The sequence below is a fragment of the Paramisgurnus dabryanus genome, chromosome 23, assembly GCF_030506205.2.
Source record: "Paramisgurnus dabryanus chromosome 23, PD_genome_1.1, whole genome shotgun sequence".
NCBI lineage: Eukaryota > Metazoa > Chordata > Actinopteri > Cypriniformes > Cobitidae > Paramisgurnus > Paramisgurnus dabryanus.
In genome coordinates this window covers 25,832,519-25,848,504 of record NC_133359.1, presented here as the reverse complement: position 1 = coordinate 25,848,504, position 15,986 = coordinate 25,832,519, and the positions used below count along the sequence as shown (strand labels likewise).

The following is a 15,986-nucleotide window of genomic DNA, read 5'->3' as shown; positions in this document are numbered from 1 at the left end:
GGTCAGGACAAGTTTCTGATTGGGTCCCTAAAGGCTCTGGCATCCAGTCATTTTCACGTTGTCGTATGCCGACTGGGCTAGGACTGTGGTATGTGCTACTGTTAAGCGTTTTGGTGCATGGGTTTGAGTAAACTCCACTGGGGCTCCTTTTCACAGTTCTCACGGCACGGTTCTATACCGTTCTCGAAAGGGAACGTCTCGGTTACTATCGTAACCTCGGTTCCCAGAGAAACGGGATTGAGACATTGCGTAATCTGCTGTGTCAAAACTCAGATCAGGAGGACCACCCAATGTCTCGTTCCCGTTTCTCAGGGAACCGAGGTTACGATAGTAACCAAGACGTTTTGCGGGGTAACCGCTGTATCACACAGGCGCGTGAGGTTAAATACTGCAGAATTTACGGGGACATTGTGTGCTTTATAGACTTCCAGTATCTTGCACCGACATGCAATACATGGTAGCAACTCGCTGGTGCACAGCAGGTACAAACAATCCAAACAGACACAGGTTCACTCGGACAGAGCATTACATCAAACAATCACCGACATCATACAAGGCAAACACTGGGGTTAAATACACTGGGAAATGAGAAACACCAGGGGGAACAATCAGCACTTAGACCAATGAAACAAAAGAACTACAAAACATGGCAGACATGGACAGAAGTTCAAAATAAGAGTCTAAACACAGGGGAACAAAGAACAGAGTCATGACACCAGCGCACGATGGTACCGGATCAGGAGAAATATATAAAGTTTACTATTTTGAAAATGACTGCTTAATAAAATTCAAATCCTCCAAAGAAACAAACAGGAATGCTTAGGCACAGCAAAAGGGTAAATATAACCATCATAAAATAATCACTGTATGGGACTTTTGTTTTACTTTGTGGATTCAATAGACTAGCACAGGTATGTCTGTAAGATGTCTTTAATCTATATGACATATTTGAGGAAATGTCTACGCGATGTATTGCAGATGTAATATGACATAAATTATATCAAAATAATACATCTTGCAGATGTAAATGCAGACATCAAATACAATAGATGTCTCAGAGATGTGGGCACATTCTCTATTTCTCTACGTCATTATTGTTATTTTTTCATTATCATTCACTTATATAGAAGGGTTCATGTATGCTTTCACCAAAAAAAAATTGTTTTTGCTGTCTGACAAGTGTTTTGCTAAGGACAATGTCAGTTCTCCTCTCTTGTTTTGCACACATCCGGTTGTTTGAAGTAAAACAAAGCAGCCACCCAAAAGCAGTGTTAACCAACAAATTTATGATCTTACGCTTGTAAACAATAGAGAATAGATGATGTTTCACACAATGTCATTTTTTATCTATAAATACTATGAAAAAGCATATACTATAGAAATAATCATACACTTAAGAGTAATGCTGGGTACATAACAAAAGATTTTTTACATCTTATAAGAAATGTGATAGACCAGAAACATAAAGATAAAAATCCTAGATAGATAGTGTGTGGTGTGCCATGGTGTGTCAAAGACAGCACACCACACACAAACAGATTTTCAACCAGTGGCGACTGGTGACTTCTTTTTTTTTTAAGCGCACGATGCGAAGTTCGTCACAACATGTATGTACCTGTAGCTTGTCATGTGTGTGGTTCGTAATTTCCAAATATGTGTTCTGCCCTTTGAGAGATCATGTAGGCATCACGTGTCATGTCAAAATAAGTGCCTGCTGCAGACACGTCTAAAGGGTTTATGATAAAAGTGGCGCTTGTGTTTGCCAGATCCTCGCATAATCTCATGCGTAATCAGAGTTTACTGTTAAGGGAGTTTCTAGCGTGTATTTTGGGAACGTGAGCGTCTCTTTTATCATAAACGGTTTTGACGCGTGTGCAGCAGGCACTTATTTTGACAAAACACGTAATGCACACAGGATCTCTCAACATGCAGGACACATATTTTGGAAAAGGGAACCACACACGTGACAAACCGAACACTTACTTTGAATTAGCACATCCTAATCCGTGATGAGCAGTCACGAGCCGCCACCGTTTTCAACCGAGTCTCGACTGTGAACACAGGACTTCAGAATAAGCATGGCAGACTATATGCAGGAAGACATTTCAATGATACTGTTTGGAATGATTTTCACAGAAAATTCAAGGAAAAAGTAAAGGGTTTGGGTGAAGTTGGGGAGACAGCGGGAACATGGTGTGTAAATGTTTACTTTGCATCAACTTTGTGCTCCGCCATGACTGCTTCCGTCTCCCACCATCTTGCTTCCTGACTGGATATTGTTTTTCGTTTCACGTGATAATCTCAAGAGCATGCACGTTATTGTCCTCAGGGTTCCCCCCGACACATCAGGATTTCTGATCGTAAATATAAAACACGATTAGCGGCCCAGACGTTCTTCCGATCGGGTTCGGACACTCTTACTGTAACACACCTCACACCAACGGAAAATCTGATAAGATAATCTGTAGAACCATCAAGATAATTGGGACATAGTGTAAGAAAAAATGATGAGGATGTTGAAGATCTCAATCAAAAAGATTTTTTTTTTTTGCAGTAGCAAAGTACATGAAGCACTCTGGGTTCATCGGAGTCGGAGTGAACCCTGAACCCAAGTCAGTCTAAACACTTTATATAGTTTAAAGTCTGTTTCCCCACCACTAATGCTAATGCTGTACCCTTTGAGATGTAAACCAAGAATATTAATGTAAATGACCACTCAGACTCTTTGATCTCATTTCCAAATGCTAATGCTGTACCGCTATAACATATGAATACCGGTGTAAATGGCTACTCTCACTCTTTGTTCTTTATTCCTTACAGTCACCAAAGGAATACTAAATCAAATGGTCAAATTGATCTGATTAGGCTACAGTAAGTGCTCACCCAAGTTATGGGTGATGTGTAAACAGACCCCCCTTTAATCAAGCCTTTTAGGGGGAAGAGCTTGTTTTAAAATCGAAGTTGGAGTGGTATTTGTTTCAGAGGCAGTCTGTAATTCTTACAATAGCTAGGATTATCGGAAGGGGGAAATCGGCCCAAAATCACTGAATATCTTTTGGTGTGTACCCAGCATTAGACATAATTCGAAACTGAAGGATATACTTTTATTTGTGTATATGTATGGTAGTTTTAGTTTGATGGGTTTTATTGGTTTTATTATAGATTATGCATTTATTTTTCCACAAATATAATAGTCTGTCTCGTTATTGATTATGCACTTATGACTGATCATGAATATATTCTTTCTTATTATTGATTAGGTTGTTATTTTACGCACTTTGTTTCCACAAATATGTTACGTCTCACAAAAGCACTGCAGGTAAACCAAGGCCAAGAGAAACAATAAACAGAGTACATCATTTTAGATTTGAGAAAGAGTTCAGCTGCACTTTTGCTACATCGAACAAATAAGTTAATTGTGGCAGGCCAAGACCAATGAGAAGAATGTACATCATCTCAGATAAGAAGTGTTTGATGTTATTGTATAAAAGATTAAGTGAGAGGTGAGGAGATTTTTTGATCATCTGAACTTGGTTTTTGCTCGAGCAAAATATAGTAATCTTTGTTTGGCACCTGGAACCTTTGCTTCTGAATTTTTTCTTATGAAGATTCAGGCTAAGACTTTTTGCCACCACACATGGCTGCAAAAAATCTGTTACATGACAGAGGTGAGGGACTGCTATTCAGGAATCTCTTTGTGCTGATCACATGACCATGCTCCTCCCTAAAAATGGACCCTACTGAAAAATCCAGCAAAGACCAGCATAAGCTGGTAGCTGGTTTAAGCTGGTTTAAGGTGGCAGTAGCTGGTCAAGCTGGTGGGTCAGCTGGTCTTCCAAACCTTGTATGTCCAAAATTGTTACTTTTTCAGGAACACTGACAGATGTAAAGGATGACAAATAGTGCAGGTTTATGACAAAAAAATTAAATTGACGTCATATGGAGATACAAGTTTTCAACAGTCATCAATGCTTATATATAATAACAACCTATTTGAAATGTATTTATGTCAAATATGTCAACAAGAAGTTAGCTGATAGTATTGCACATGCTTCTCTTTCTAACTAGTAACAGATTCCCAGTTATCTTTCACTATATATCAAATATTTTCTGTGGTAAAACATGTACATCAAATATATAAAACAGCGTTGTTGAGTTGTGAAATGTGTAGCAGGTGAATAGTTTATCACATTAAATATGATAGATATTAGAAATCTTTGATATTTAGACATTTTTGCATGCGTCATTTCTGACCCATCTGTGACAAATTTATGTAGAAAGTAAAAAACAAGATATAAAAACAATACCTGAAATAATAAAGGACAAAATATATTTATTTGAAAGATTTAGCAAAGAAACACTCTGGCGTGATTGAAATTGTATAGGAAATAAACATGGGTCATTTTAGAAACAAGTTGTGCATCAAAGGGTTAATTCATGTAATGATACATTATTCATCCGAACCATGTGACGTCACTGTGTTTCGCGCCGCCGTTGTTGTTTCCGGTCACAGCTGTGCGCCCGGACACAAATAGAAAGGGGTGGGCGTTGTTTTTTGGAGGGAAGTTCAGTGATTGGTTTAAACTTTTTACAGACTCTAACCAATCGGCGAACAGCAAGCATGCATAAATACTAAAAACAGAAGCGGCTTGATTTATGTTCATCTGTTTCTTCCTATTAGAAAGCAACGAACTCTTATCACGAAAATGAGCGGCAGAGGCAAAACCGGTGGTAAGGCCAGAGCAAAGGCTAAGACTCGATCATCCAGAGCCGGGCTTCAGTTTCCCGTCGGCCGTGTTCACAGACTTCTTCGCAAGGGTAACTACGGAGAGCGCGTTGGTGCTGGGGCTCCAGTTTATCTCGCCGCTGTGCTCGAGTATCTTACTGCTGAGATCCTGGAGTTGGCTGGAAACGCCGCTCGTGACAACAAGAAGACTCGCATCATTCCCCGCCATTTACAGTTGGCAGTGCGTAACGACGAGGAGTTGAACAAACTCTTGGGTCGTGTGACCATCGCTCAGGGCGGTGTGTTGCCCAACATTCAGGCTGTGTTGCTGCCAAAGAAGACTGAGAAGCCCGCTAAAGCAAAGTAAACGATCCGGTTCTCCAAAACTAAACAAAAGGCTCTTTTAAGAGCCACCCACTTAATCTATAAAAGAGTGAAATTGACAATTAGTTTGTTTAAGCAGAATTTGGGACAACGTGGTTGCCGGAATTCCGAAGGCAAATCTAAGCATAAGATAATAAGTTACATTTACTTCCATTTCAGTCATTGGTGTCACTTTAATGTCAGATTTTTTTACGTGACTACACTGAAATTTATTTTAATGTTCTTTTAACTAGTACAGTTTTATTTTTGTACCTTAAAACATACCGTTGTCTGCTAATGTCGTGTTTAAGTTGCCCATAACATTTTTGCTTCTAAGATTCACATGCCGTGTTGGCACATGATAATACAATGATTAACGTCAACGTATTCCTATATTAAAACAAATAAAATCGTCTGGTGAATGCTGTCATACTGGTCATTTTGTCTAATGCATTTATGTTTACTTTAGTCTCTCCAGAACATTAAGTTATTTAATATTGAACTATTATAATAAGTATTTGATACATTGAAACACCTTGAATCGCTGCTTTTATGTTATCGCAGGATTTCGAGCGGGAATCACCGCTTGTTTGAAAAGAGGAGACGCACAGTCATTGGCCAGCTGTATACTCTGACGTCACGCATTAGCCAATCATACACTGTCGACACCCTCTGAGCTCATGAGCGACTTGTCTTTAAAAGCAGCCTGCAGAGAAACGTGCGCATTTCAGCGTCGAAAGGCAAAGAGTTTCTTTGTAATCATGGCAAGAACAAAGCAGACCGCTCGTAAATCCACCGGAGGCAAAGCGCCCAGGAAGCAGCTCGCTACTAAAGCTGCCCGTAAGAGCGCCCCAGCCACCGGCGGTGTGAAGAAGCCTCATCGTTACAGGCCCGGAACCGTAGCGCTGAGAGAAATCCGCCGCTACCAGAAGTCTACTGAGCTGCTGATCCGTAAGCTGCCTTTCCAGCGTCTGGTGAGAGAAATCGCCCAGGACTTCAAGACTGATCTGCGCTTCCAGAGCTCCGCCGTCATGGCCCTCCAGGAGTCCAGCGAAGCTTATTTGGTCGGCCTGTTTGAGGACACAAATCTGTGCGCCATCCACGCCAAGAGGGTCACTATCATGCCCAAAGACATCCAACTGGCTCGCCGCATCCGTGGAGAGCGCGCTTAAATGTAATACTTCACCAACCACAAAGGCTCTTTTAAGAGCCACCACAATTCAACTGAACGAGAAATTTCTCCGTTTGTTTAATTACATACACGTTACTGTGTTTCTTTTATTGTCTGCTCTTTAATTTAACTAATTTATCTGAAAGTGAAGGGTGTGGTGAACGATTTCTCCCCCCACATAATCCTGAAAGTGGCCAATGGAAAGTATAATTGTCTACTTTTCTTAGATTTCCCTTAAGATCATCTTTCCCAGAAGGTAGTTTGCAGATTTGATATTCTTGAGATGATCACTAAATAAAATATTTATACACAGCACTTGGAAAAAAAAACATAAATGTTTTAAAGGTAAAATGATAGAAAATATATTTTAATAACATCTACATTATAAGCACTAGGTTTATTAAAATAATGCACATCACTCGTTTCATTTAATATCCATTCAGCAAGCATAGCTTTATGTAATTGCTATATTTCTTTCTAAAATAAACGTTTAAAAGTTGTCTGATCAAAACAGTTAATAATCGATTAAAGCTAAAATTCAGTTGTAAAAAACAATGTTTTCTTTAATGTTTTTTTTTTTTTTAGATATTGAACAAACATACAACATGACAAGACATCCAAAGAGGTAATTTGGGTTTACATTACACAGAGAAAATAAAATAAAAAAATAAAGTCAAAATAAAAATTTAAATAAATTAATAATAATAATAATAATAATATTAATATAATAAACAATGTAGGTAGATTTTGGCTTCTAATTGGGATGCTTCACAACGCTCCGCCTTCATTGCTGCGTGTTTCCACTAGGTCCTGTAGGCCGTTGTAAAGTCCTGTTCACCTCCCCATTTCTCTCACTCTCTTTTTTACAGATTGAAATCATGTCAGGAAGAGGCAAAGGCGGTAAAGGACTCGGCAAAGGAGGCGCTAAGCGTCATCGCAAGGTTTTGCGTGATAACATCCAGGGAATCACCAAACCCGCCATCCGTCGTCTCGCTCGTCGTGGTGGTGTCAAGCGTATTTCCGGTCTGATCTATGAGGAGACTCGCGGTGTGTTGAAGGTGTTTTTGGAGAACGTTATTCGTGACGCCGTCACCTACACTGAGCACGCCAAGAGAAAGACCGTCACCGCCATGGATGTCGTCTATGCTCTGAAACGACAGGGTCGCACTCTGTACGGTTTTGGAGGTTAAAAGCTTGAAGTTCTACTCAAACCCAAACGGCTCTTTTAAGAGCCACCCACATTATAACATTAAGAGATGAAATCTGTGCATTGTTTCTATAAATTGTGTTTGTTAACAGGTTATTTCTTTATAACTATGCCTGTTAAATAATTATTCGGTGGTCTCGTAATGCTTCGCTTTTCCGGTTGTTTCTGAAAAGATGACTTGTATGAATTGCTTACATGTACTTTCAGTCTATACGTTCTTGCCAATTATAAAGTTTATAATTTCACTATGTGGACCGCAAGCATAAAGAACACAATCTAAACAACAAAAATGTTCTCAAAAGCTGTTTTTAAGGGATAGTTCACCCAATAATGAAATTATTTACTCATCCTCATGTTGTTACAAACTTGTATAAATGTCTTCGTTCTGATGAGCATAAATTAAGATATTTACAATGGAAATGAATGGGGTCCACGAATGGTTTTGTTACGAAAATTTTTCAAATTATCGTCGATTCATCAGAAAAAAATATGCGGGTTCGTAACATGAGAATGAGTAAATGATGAATTTTAATTTTTGGGTAACCTATTTCTTTAGTAACGTCAGTACTGCTTTTAAGCACTTGCATAACTAGAGATATTGTATATTCGTTAAATGAACGATTTACTGCAAAATAAAGAGAAGTCTCCCTTCATTTATTAAATTTGCCCATCCTATTGCCAAAGAAACGATTACATTTAAAAGAAATTATATTTTAAAAATGAGCGGGAAAGCACAACTACGCTACAATAAATGGGTGTATTAAATTCAAACATTAGGCTATGGGTGGGGCTACCGTTTTAACAACTTTGATTGGCTCTCTTACATGTTTACTACTCCAATAAGATCCATTCGTGTTGTTAGTCAAATGAAGACACCCAATCAGCACCATGAGTTTGTAGTCTTAGAAAATTAGCATGAACAGAGAATAAATACTTCTTCACCAGAGTTGATCGTTACACACTCTGTTGTTCTTGTCTTGAGCAATCATGCCTGAGCCAGCGAAGTCCGCACCTAAGAAGGGGTCCAAGAAGGCCGTTACTAAAACCGCTGTGAAGGGCGGCAAGAAGCGCAAGAGGTCCAGGAAGGAGAGCTATGCTATCTACGTCTACAAGGTCTTGAAGCAGGTTCATCCTGACACCGGGATTTCCTCTAAGGCCATGGGCATCATGAACTCTTTCGTCAATGATATTTTCGAGCGTATCGCCGGTGAGTCCTCTCGTCTCGCTCACTACAACAAGCGCTCCACCATCACATCGAGAGAGATCCAGACCGCCGTGCGTCTGCTGCTGCCCGGTGAACTCGCCAAACACGCCGTGTCTGAGGGAACAAAGGCCGTCACCAAGTACACCAGCTCCAAATAAAGTGTACAGCTTTTCAACACCCAAAGGCTCTTTTAAGAGCCACCCACTTTATCAAAAAATGAGCATCCAGTTTTGTTTAATTTATTTTAAGCAAGTTATTGTTTTTATGCAGAATTGGAACAATGGCTTGCTGTGTGGTCTACAGATTTATTGCGATTTTCAAGTAATGCATCTAATGCTTATTTACCTATTAGACATTTTTTAGTAATGTATGTTTAAAGGTTTGCCTCATGGTTACAGGACTGACCAAAATAATTTGAGAGAAGAATGGTGTCGATTGATTGTGAGTTATGCTGCATTTTGTATTTTTAATGTTTTGCTGTCATTTTATCAAAATGTGAAATTTCTTATGCTTGTTTTTTTCATAAACGTCAAATCTATAACAGACAACACTCATATACATCAGCACTGATTTTAAGCCTATGGGGGTCTAACAGTGTTTTTTATTTCAATGGGGCAGAAAAAGACATTTTTATTAAATTCATTGTAATTATAGTCTGTGTTTTTCATTATTGTATTAGCATCAAATTGCTGCACATCATCTGTGAGTCACCATTTAGCAAATGTAACTTACAAAAGTGAGAAAATGCTAGGATACTCACGTATCCCCGGTTCCCCGAAATAACTGGAACGAGCATTGCGTCAGTTTGCTGACGCTATGGGGGAAACTCCTGATTACTCCGCGATTGAAGCCTATTGGTTAACGTCTGTAGAAAATACAGACCAATGACGTTTGAGCCCGGGCACGGCGTGGCACACGTCCTTATATAAGCGCGGGTCAAGCGTCAAGAGCTCATTATTATTCGACTAAAGCGCGCAGCCAAATAACACTCGCTGCGTAGGCGTTTGTAACCTAAGCGTTCAATACGGTTCACTTCGCATTGCGTCAGTTTGCTGACGCTATGGGGGAACGTAATCCCATCCCGCCGTGCATACAAAACGGACTGAAGTGCCTTATATCTTATAGCGTGCATAGGTGAGCTTCTCTAAGCGCACGGTGGACGCATGTAATTTAAACCATATCGTGCATACAGGTGAGCTTATGGGCGCACCTTTTAATGCAACAAACCCCAGTAGCGCGCAAGGCAGGGATGTCGAAGCTGTAAAATTGACGGCGAGGACCAGCCGGCCGTGTCACAAAGTCAAAATGAGAAACCTCTAAGACTATGCCAGAGATAAAGCTAATCCACACATGGAGTAGGTTTAACCATGAGTGAGCAACATTTGTTAAGGGAGGTGATAACTTCAACGATCCATAAATAACCTGTGTTGACAGGTGCGCTAGTGAGTGATCTGTGAAGCAGACGAACAGCTGATCCACTGACCTTGGACAGTTCCAGAGCGCTGTGCCTCGGGAACCGTCCGCATCTGAGAAATGACAGGCTTGTGAATTAAATGAATGGTCGTAAAAGCGTGGTTTGCTGTTATCGCCGCCACATAGATATTAGCATAGGGGGAGGGATCCGCCGTGCACGAGCCTCTGTAGTGAGGAGAAAAGTGTTCCACACCACAATTCGCGGGGTTTAGACTTTTTCCCGTCACCAGACAAGGATAGATCAGACTTTGCATAAGGATGCCTCGCGAAAGGGGTCCTAGCAACTTGTGTCATCGTGTCATAAGGCATGTAGGTCGTGTCTCACAGATGCAATCTCTACATGCCTGTCGTAACGGGGGAATATGTCTGCACCTTGGTGGTTTAAGCACAAGATGCGTATCACTCTGATTGAACATAGCTTATAAAAGCGATGCAATGAGCTTGTACAAGGGGCGAGATCTCAGCCTGGCTCGGTGAAAATGAAACCACCGTAACGATAGCACTTCATGCGGCCGTGTGTAACTCAAAGCATAAGCGTCCCGGCCGTCAGCTCGTCAGCTTAGTCAAACTGAATTGGTCTAATGAACAGATATTCAGCTTTCTAGGACTCGCTAGGGGGATACGTCAGCCCGCCTTAAACGAGATGCCGCATGTCTGACTGTGAGCGCGCTCTGGTGTTAAGCTCGCTTTCCGAGCGTCATAAATGAAACTCATTGTGGCGGGTAGCAAGCTTACTTGAGGTTGATATTACCCTTAATTTCTCAGAGTATTGGAGCGGAGCGGAGGTGTGAGCGTCTTCGGATCCACTGATATAAACCAGCCATATGCCGAAAAACGTCATAAACCGCTTGGCTGTAAGCTTTTGAGTGGCCGTTCGGAGGGGGTGCGATTCAAACGCTTGGAGCCGTGAAAAGGTCTGAGGCTGCCGTCTCTCTAGGAAGAGAAAATAACAGCTCGCTTGCACCGTCAGTATCGTAGCGGATAAACTGAGGTGGGCTGCAAGCGAATTTCAGCAAGAAAGCCTCTGAATTATTGTTTAGAATCCATGGATCCCGGGATTGTTTTTCGGCGAGCGTCGATACAATTATGGACGGCGGGCCGTGTGTGCGTATATTGACTGCTTGTCGGTAAGGCAAAAAAGTATTTAGAGACACCATACAGCCGTAGGGTGTCAATACACAGTATAGTAAGCACGGAAATTGCTCTTAGAGAGGAATTGAATACCGTTCAGCACTACAGTGAGGTCGCATAACCGACAGTATTACATGTGAATGTTTTTGGATAAACAGAACACACAAAAAACATTTCAGGGCAGTCCAGCCGAGGCGCGACTTAACCCTTCCTCTCTCAGACAGTCTGTTCCCTTTCAATACGGTTCACTTCGCATTGCGTCAGTTGCTGACGCTATGGGGGAAACTCCTGTTTACTCCGCGATAGAAGCCTATTGGTTAACGTCTGTAAAATTTACAGACCTATGGCATTCGAGCCCGTGAAAAGGGCAGGACTATGCCCTATAATAGTCAGAAAATGGGCGCATGAACTCATTCGAATTCTCCTTCAGCGAGAACTTCAGGCGCTGTTGTAATAGCGTCCAGCACAGCGGCTCGAGTGAGCCTCTCTGCCCCTATGAATTTACTCCGAGCGCGTCGCTGGTCTGGGACCTCCCACGTCGGGACCGCTTTCATATGCACAGTTGTTCTATCTATGTTACGTGCTCCCCCTGCTGTTTCTCTCTAGCTGATATGAGCAAACGGTGAGCCGTGAGATTAAGATAGATGCATAGACAAGCACACACGGGCTGACCCCTCCCCCTGTGTTCTTTCACAACACAACCATTGATGCTTTACACTCACAGACTTCCTTGCTCCTCACACTCTGAGCGGCGAGATCTCTTTCTATGCTCAGTGAGCTGATACGCTCCTATTAATTTCCTCCGAGCGCGTCGGCGGTCTTGGACCTCCCACGCCGAGACAGCTCTAATATGCACAGTTGTTCTATCTATGTTACGTGCTCGCCCTGCTAAGCACACGACGAGCCGTGAGACTAAGACAAGCACACACGGGCTGACCCCCCCGTGTTCTGTCACAATGCAACCGTTCACGCTTTACATGAATTTCCCTCTGAGTGCATCGCTGGGTGGAGACCGCTCATACGATGCATGGCTGTTCGATCTGTGTTACATGCTCCCCTCTGCTGTTCCTCTCTCGATGAGATCCCTCGCTCCTCCCTCCGCGGTGACGAGGTCTCTATGGCGGCTTCTTTAGAGTAAGTCTTACGGCTCCTTGCCTCTAGTGCAGCAATTTAGTGTTCAACGATCACAGAGCTTTACGCCCCTACCCTCCTGGAGCAGCGCAATCTCATTCATCTGCTCGATAGGGCGAACACGCCGCTACTGGAGCACTAAGAACACTTATTATAAGAGCCTAACCGGCTTGAGGTTGATATTACCCTCAAGCGTAATGAGGCCCGAACACCTCCCTTTATTCATTCCCGTCCTATATCAGTGCGCTGAATATTGGTACATTTCTTACCCCGGTTTTTCTGCCCTTTTAATAAACGGCAAAACCGCGGGCCTCACGGCAGACTTCCTCTCTACGTGATGGCTTCAGTCTGACATCAAGCCACCTAGACATACTGCTCTGCTCTGTGAGCTGCTCTGGTCACCGTCACTACAGAGGCTCGTGCACCTGAACGGCCGACTGGTCTCACTCGCAGCATAGCTGCGTCGACAGAGAACAGACTGTATGGGAGAAAAAGGGTTAAATCGCGTCTCGGCTGGACTGCCCTGATATATTTTTGTGTGGTCTGTTTATCCAGAAACATTCACATGTAATACTGTCGGTCATGCGACCTCACTGTAGTGGCGAACGGTATTGAATTCCTCTCTAAGAGCAATTCCCGTTCTTACTATACCTTAGTGTGAATTGACACCCCACGGCTGTATGGTGTCTCTAAACACTTTTTTGCCTTACCGGCAAGCGGTCAATATAGGCAGTCACTGCCCACCGCCCATAATTGTATCGACGCTCGCCGTCAAACCTTTGGCGATTCATTCCCGGGACACCGGGCTGGATTCTAAAAAATAATTCAGACGCTGTCTCGCTGAAATTTGCTCGCAGCCCACCTCAGTTTATCCGCTACGATACTGACGGTGCAAGCGAGCACGGTCTTACGGCTGTTATTTTCTCTTCCTAGAGAGACGGCAGCCTCAGACCTTTTCACGGCTCCAAGCATTTTGAATCGCACCCTCTCCGGACGGCCACTCAAAAGGCTTACAGTGAAGCGCTTTATTGCATCATTGCATCGCCTTTATAAGCTATGTTCAATCAGATTGATATGCATCTCGTGCTTTAACCACCACGGTGCAGACTGCTTTACGACACGATAACTCAAGCAGCTAGGACCCCTTTCAGAAGGCGTCCTTATGCAAAGTCTGGCCTGTCCCTGTCCAGTGACGGCGAAAAGTCTAAAACTCCGCGAATTGTGGTGTAGAACACTTTTCTCCTCTATTTAAATCTTCTATTTAAATCATAAGCCTGTCATTTCTCAGATGCAGACGGTGCCCAAGGTGCAGCGCTCTGGAACTGTCCAAGGTCCTGAATGACAGATACGTCTGACATACATCAGACGATCAGCTGTTCATCTGCGTCACAGATCACTCACTTGCGCACCTGTCAACACAGGTTATTTATGGATCGTTGAAGTTGTCACCTCCCTTGACAAATAATGCTTACTCGTGGTTAAACCTACTCTATGTTTGGATTAACTTTACATAGGGCAAAGTCTTAGAGGTTTTCCATTTTGACTTTGTGACACGGCCGGCTGGTCCTCGCCGTCCACGTTGTCAATTTTACAGCTTCGACATCCCGGCCTTGCACGCTACTGGGGTTTGTTGCATTAAAAGGTAAGCTCACCCGTATGCACGATATATTATGCGTCCTCCGTGCACTTAGAAGCTCACCTATGCACGCTATAAGATTTCGGTATACATTCAGGTGTGCTTGGAGAAGCTCACCTGTATACACAGCTGTGTTATCCATTTGTGACACATGCACACTACTGTTGTTCATCTGTGTATGTTCATGGTGCGTTGGGTACCTACCGTTACGTTCATCAATCATATCTGTACACATTCATGGCCCGTTCTGTGCACTGATTTATTTATATGCATTCACGGTGCACTGTGGGGTTCACATGTGTGCGCACAATTTATTATCAGGACACATGATGGCGCGCTCGAGAATCTTGCCGGCCTGTGCACTATAACACTCTGATTCATCTATATGCATTCACGTATGTACTCAAGTGTTCACCTGTGCCCACGCAATTTATTGTCAGTACACATTTGTGAGCACTGGCTCACGCCCCCTCAATGAGCTATGTCCTATATGTTAGAGCCCACTCTGCGCGAGTTTGGCTTCATCATGGACTTGGTCTACAGGGGTATCTATATTTGATATCTGCAATGCGGCCGACTGGACTTCAACGTCTACGTTTGTCAGATTTTACAGCTTAGACGTCCCTGCCCTATTAGTGTAGGTTCTCTCGGCTTCCCGGTGCGTTTAAAACCCCACCGTATGCGCGTTTACATTTTATATGGTGCTTACACTTTTGCTTTAAAGCTGTGATTATGCCGGATATAGGGCCACACACAGTGTCTCTCCGGTAAGGCACTTCAGTCCGTTGTGTATGCACGGCGTGATGGGATTACGTTCCCCCAGAGCTTGGCCTTTCAGGTGCACGAGCCTCTCTAGTGACGGTGACCATAGCGGCTCACAGCAGAGCAGTATGTCTAGGTGGTTTGATGTCAGACTGAACCCATACGCAGAGAGGAAGTCTGCCATTAGGCCCGCGGTTTTGCCGTTTATTAAAAGGGCAGAAAAACCGGGATATATAAGAAATGTACCAATATTCAGCGCACTGATATAGGATGGGACTGAATAAGGGAAGGTGTTCGGGCCTCAGCATATTATCAAATAAATTCGTTCTGCCTCTGATTCCGTCTAAGCCAGAAAGAAATGACAGGGCAGACAAACATAGTGAGCTCTACCGAAGTGAGACGGACTCAGGCCAGTTAGGCTCTTATAATGAGTGTTCTTAGTGCTCCAATAGCGGCGTGTTCGCCCTATCGAGCAGACGAATGAGATCGCGCCACTCCAGGAGGGGAGGGGCATAAAGCTCTGCAATCATTTAACACTAGACAGCTGCACTTTAGAGGCAAGGAACCGTAAGACCGCACGCTAACTCTAAGAAGCCGCTAAGAGACCTCGTCACTGCGGAGAGAGGAGCGAGGGACTCCTCGAGCGTAGAGCACGAGTGGCTGTGTTAGAGAACAGGGGCCGGACCCGCCCGTGTCCTATGCATCTATCTTAGTTCTACGGCTCCGCCACTTGTTCATCTCAACAAGAGAGTAACAGCAGAGGGGAGCATGTAACACAAATAGAACAGCCATACATCGTATGAGCGGTCTTCACCCGGCGATCCACTCGGAGGGAATTCATAGGAGCGTGCCAGAGATCTCGCGGCTGACTGTCTGAGGAGCGAGGGACTCTGTGAGTGTAACGGTTGCGTTTTGACAGAACACAGGGGGGGCTCGCCGCTAGCTCGTCTCAGCGAGAGAGGAACAGCAGGGGGAGCACAAAACATAGATAAAAGAACCGTGCATATTAGAGCGGTCTCGGCTTGGGACGTCCCAGACCGGCGACGCGCTCAGGGGAAATTCATAGCAGAGAGGCTCACTTGAGCTGCTGTGCTGGATGCTATTACAACAGCGCCTGCTCTTTTAGCTTATAGCTTTATATTAAAAATATTGATCTTTCCAGGCGGCCGCAGGGGAGACCTC

General features: G+C 43.3%; 4 protein-coding genes across 4 annotated transcripts; all 4 read left to right on the top strand.

Annotated features, from left to right (window-relative positions):
- The first annotated feature begins 4,700 nt into the window (after positions 1–4,700).
- Positions 4,701–5,157, top strand: LOC135787964 (histone H2A-like). The gene has a single exon (XM_065297877.2). The coding sequence runs from the start codon at positions 4,707–4,709 to the stop codon at positions 5,091–5,093; it is 387 nt and encodes a 128-aa protein (XP_065153949.1). The 5' UTR covers positions 4,701–4,706; the 3' UTR covers positions 5,094–5,157.
- A 681-nt stretch (positions 5,158–5,838) lies between these two features.
- Positions 5,839–6,261, top strand: LOC135787976 (histone H3). Its single transcript, XM_065297888.2, has one exon. It carries the CDS (start codon positions 5,851–5,853, stop codon positions 6,259–6,261), a length of 411 nt encoding a protein of 136 aa, XP_065153960.1. The 5' UTR covers positions 5,839–5,850.
- Positions 6,262–7,138: 877 nt separating this feature from the next.
- Positions 7,139–7,450, top strand: LOC135788110 (histone H4). The gene has a single exon (XM_073813275.1). The coding sequence runs from the start codon at positions 7,139–7,141 to the stop codon at positions 7,448–7,450; it is 312 nt and encodes a 103-aa protein (XP_073669376.1).
- Positions 7,451–8,136: 686 nt separating this feature from the next.
- Positions 8,137–8,829, top strand: LOC135780944 (histone H2B-like). The gene has a single exon (XM_065291271.2). It carries the CDS (start codon positions 8,455–8,457, stop codon positions 8,827–8,829), a length of 375 nt encoding a protein of 124 aa, XP_065147343.1. The 5' UTR covers positions 8,137–8,454.
- The last annotated feature ends 7,157 nt before the right edge of the window (positions 8,830–15,986 follow it).

Coding starts and splice junctions, on each gene's coding strand:
- LOC135787964 (XM_065297877.2), top strand. CDS start 4,707: ATGAGCGGCAGAGGCAAAACCGGTGGTAAGGCCAGAGCAAAGGCTAAG.
- LOC135788110 (XM_073813275.1), top strand. CDS start 7,139: ATGTCAGGAAGAGGCAAAGGCGGTAAAGGACTCGGCAAAGGAGGCGCT.
- LOC135787976 (XM_065297888.2), top strand. CDS start 5,851: ATGGCAAGAACAAAGCAGACCGCTCGTAAATCCACCGGAGGCAAAGCG.
- LOC135780944 (XM_065291271.2), top strand. CDS start 8,455: ATGCCTGAGCCAGCGAAGTCCGCACCTAAGAAGGGGTCCAAGAAGGCC.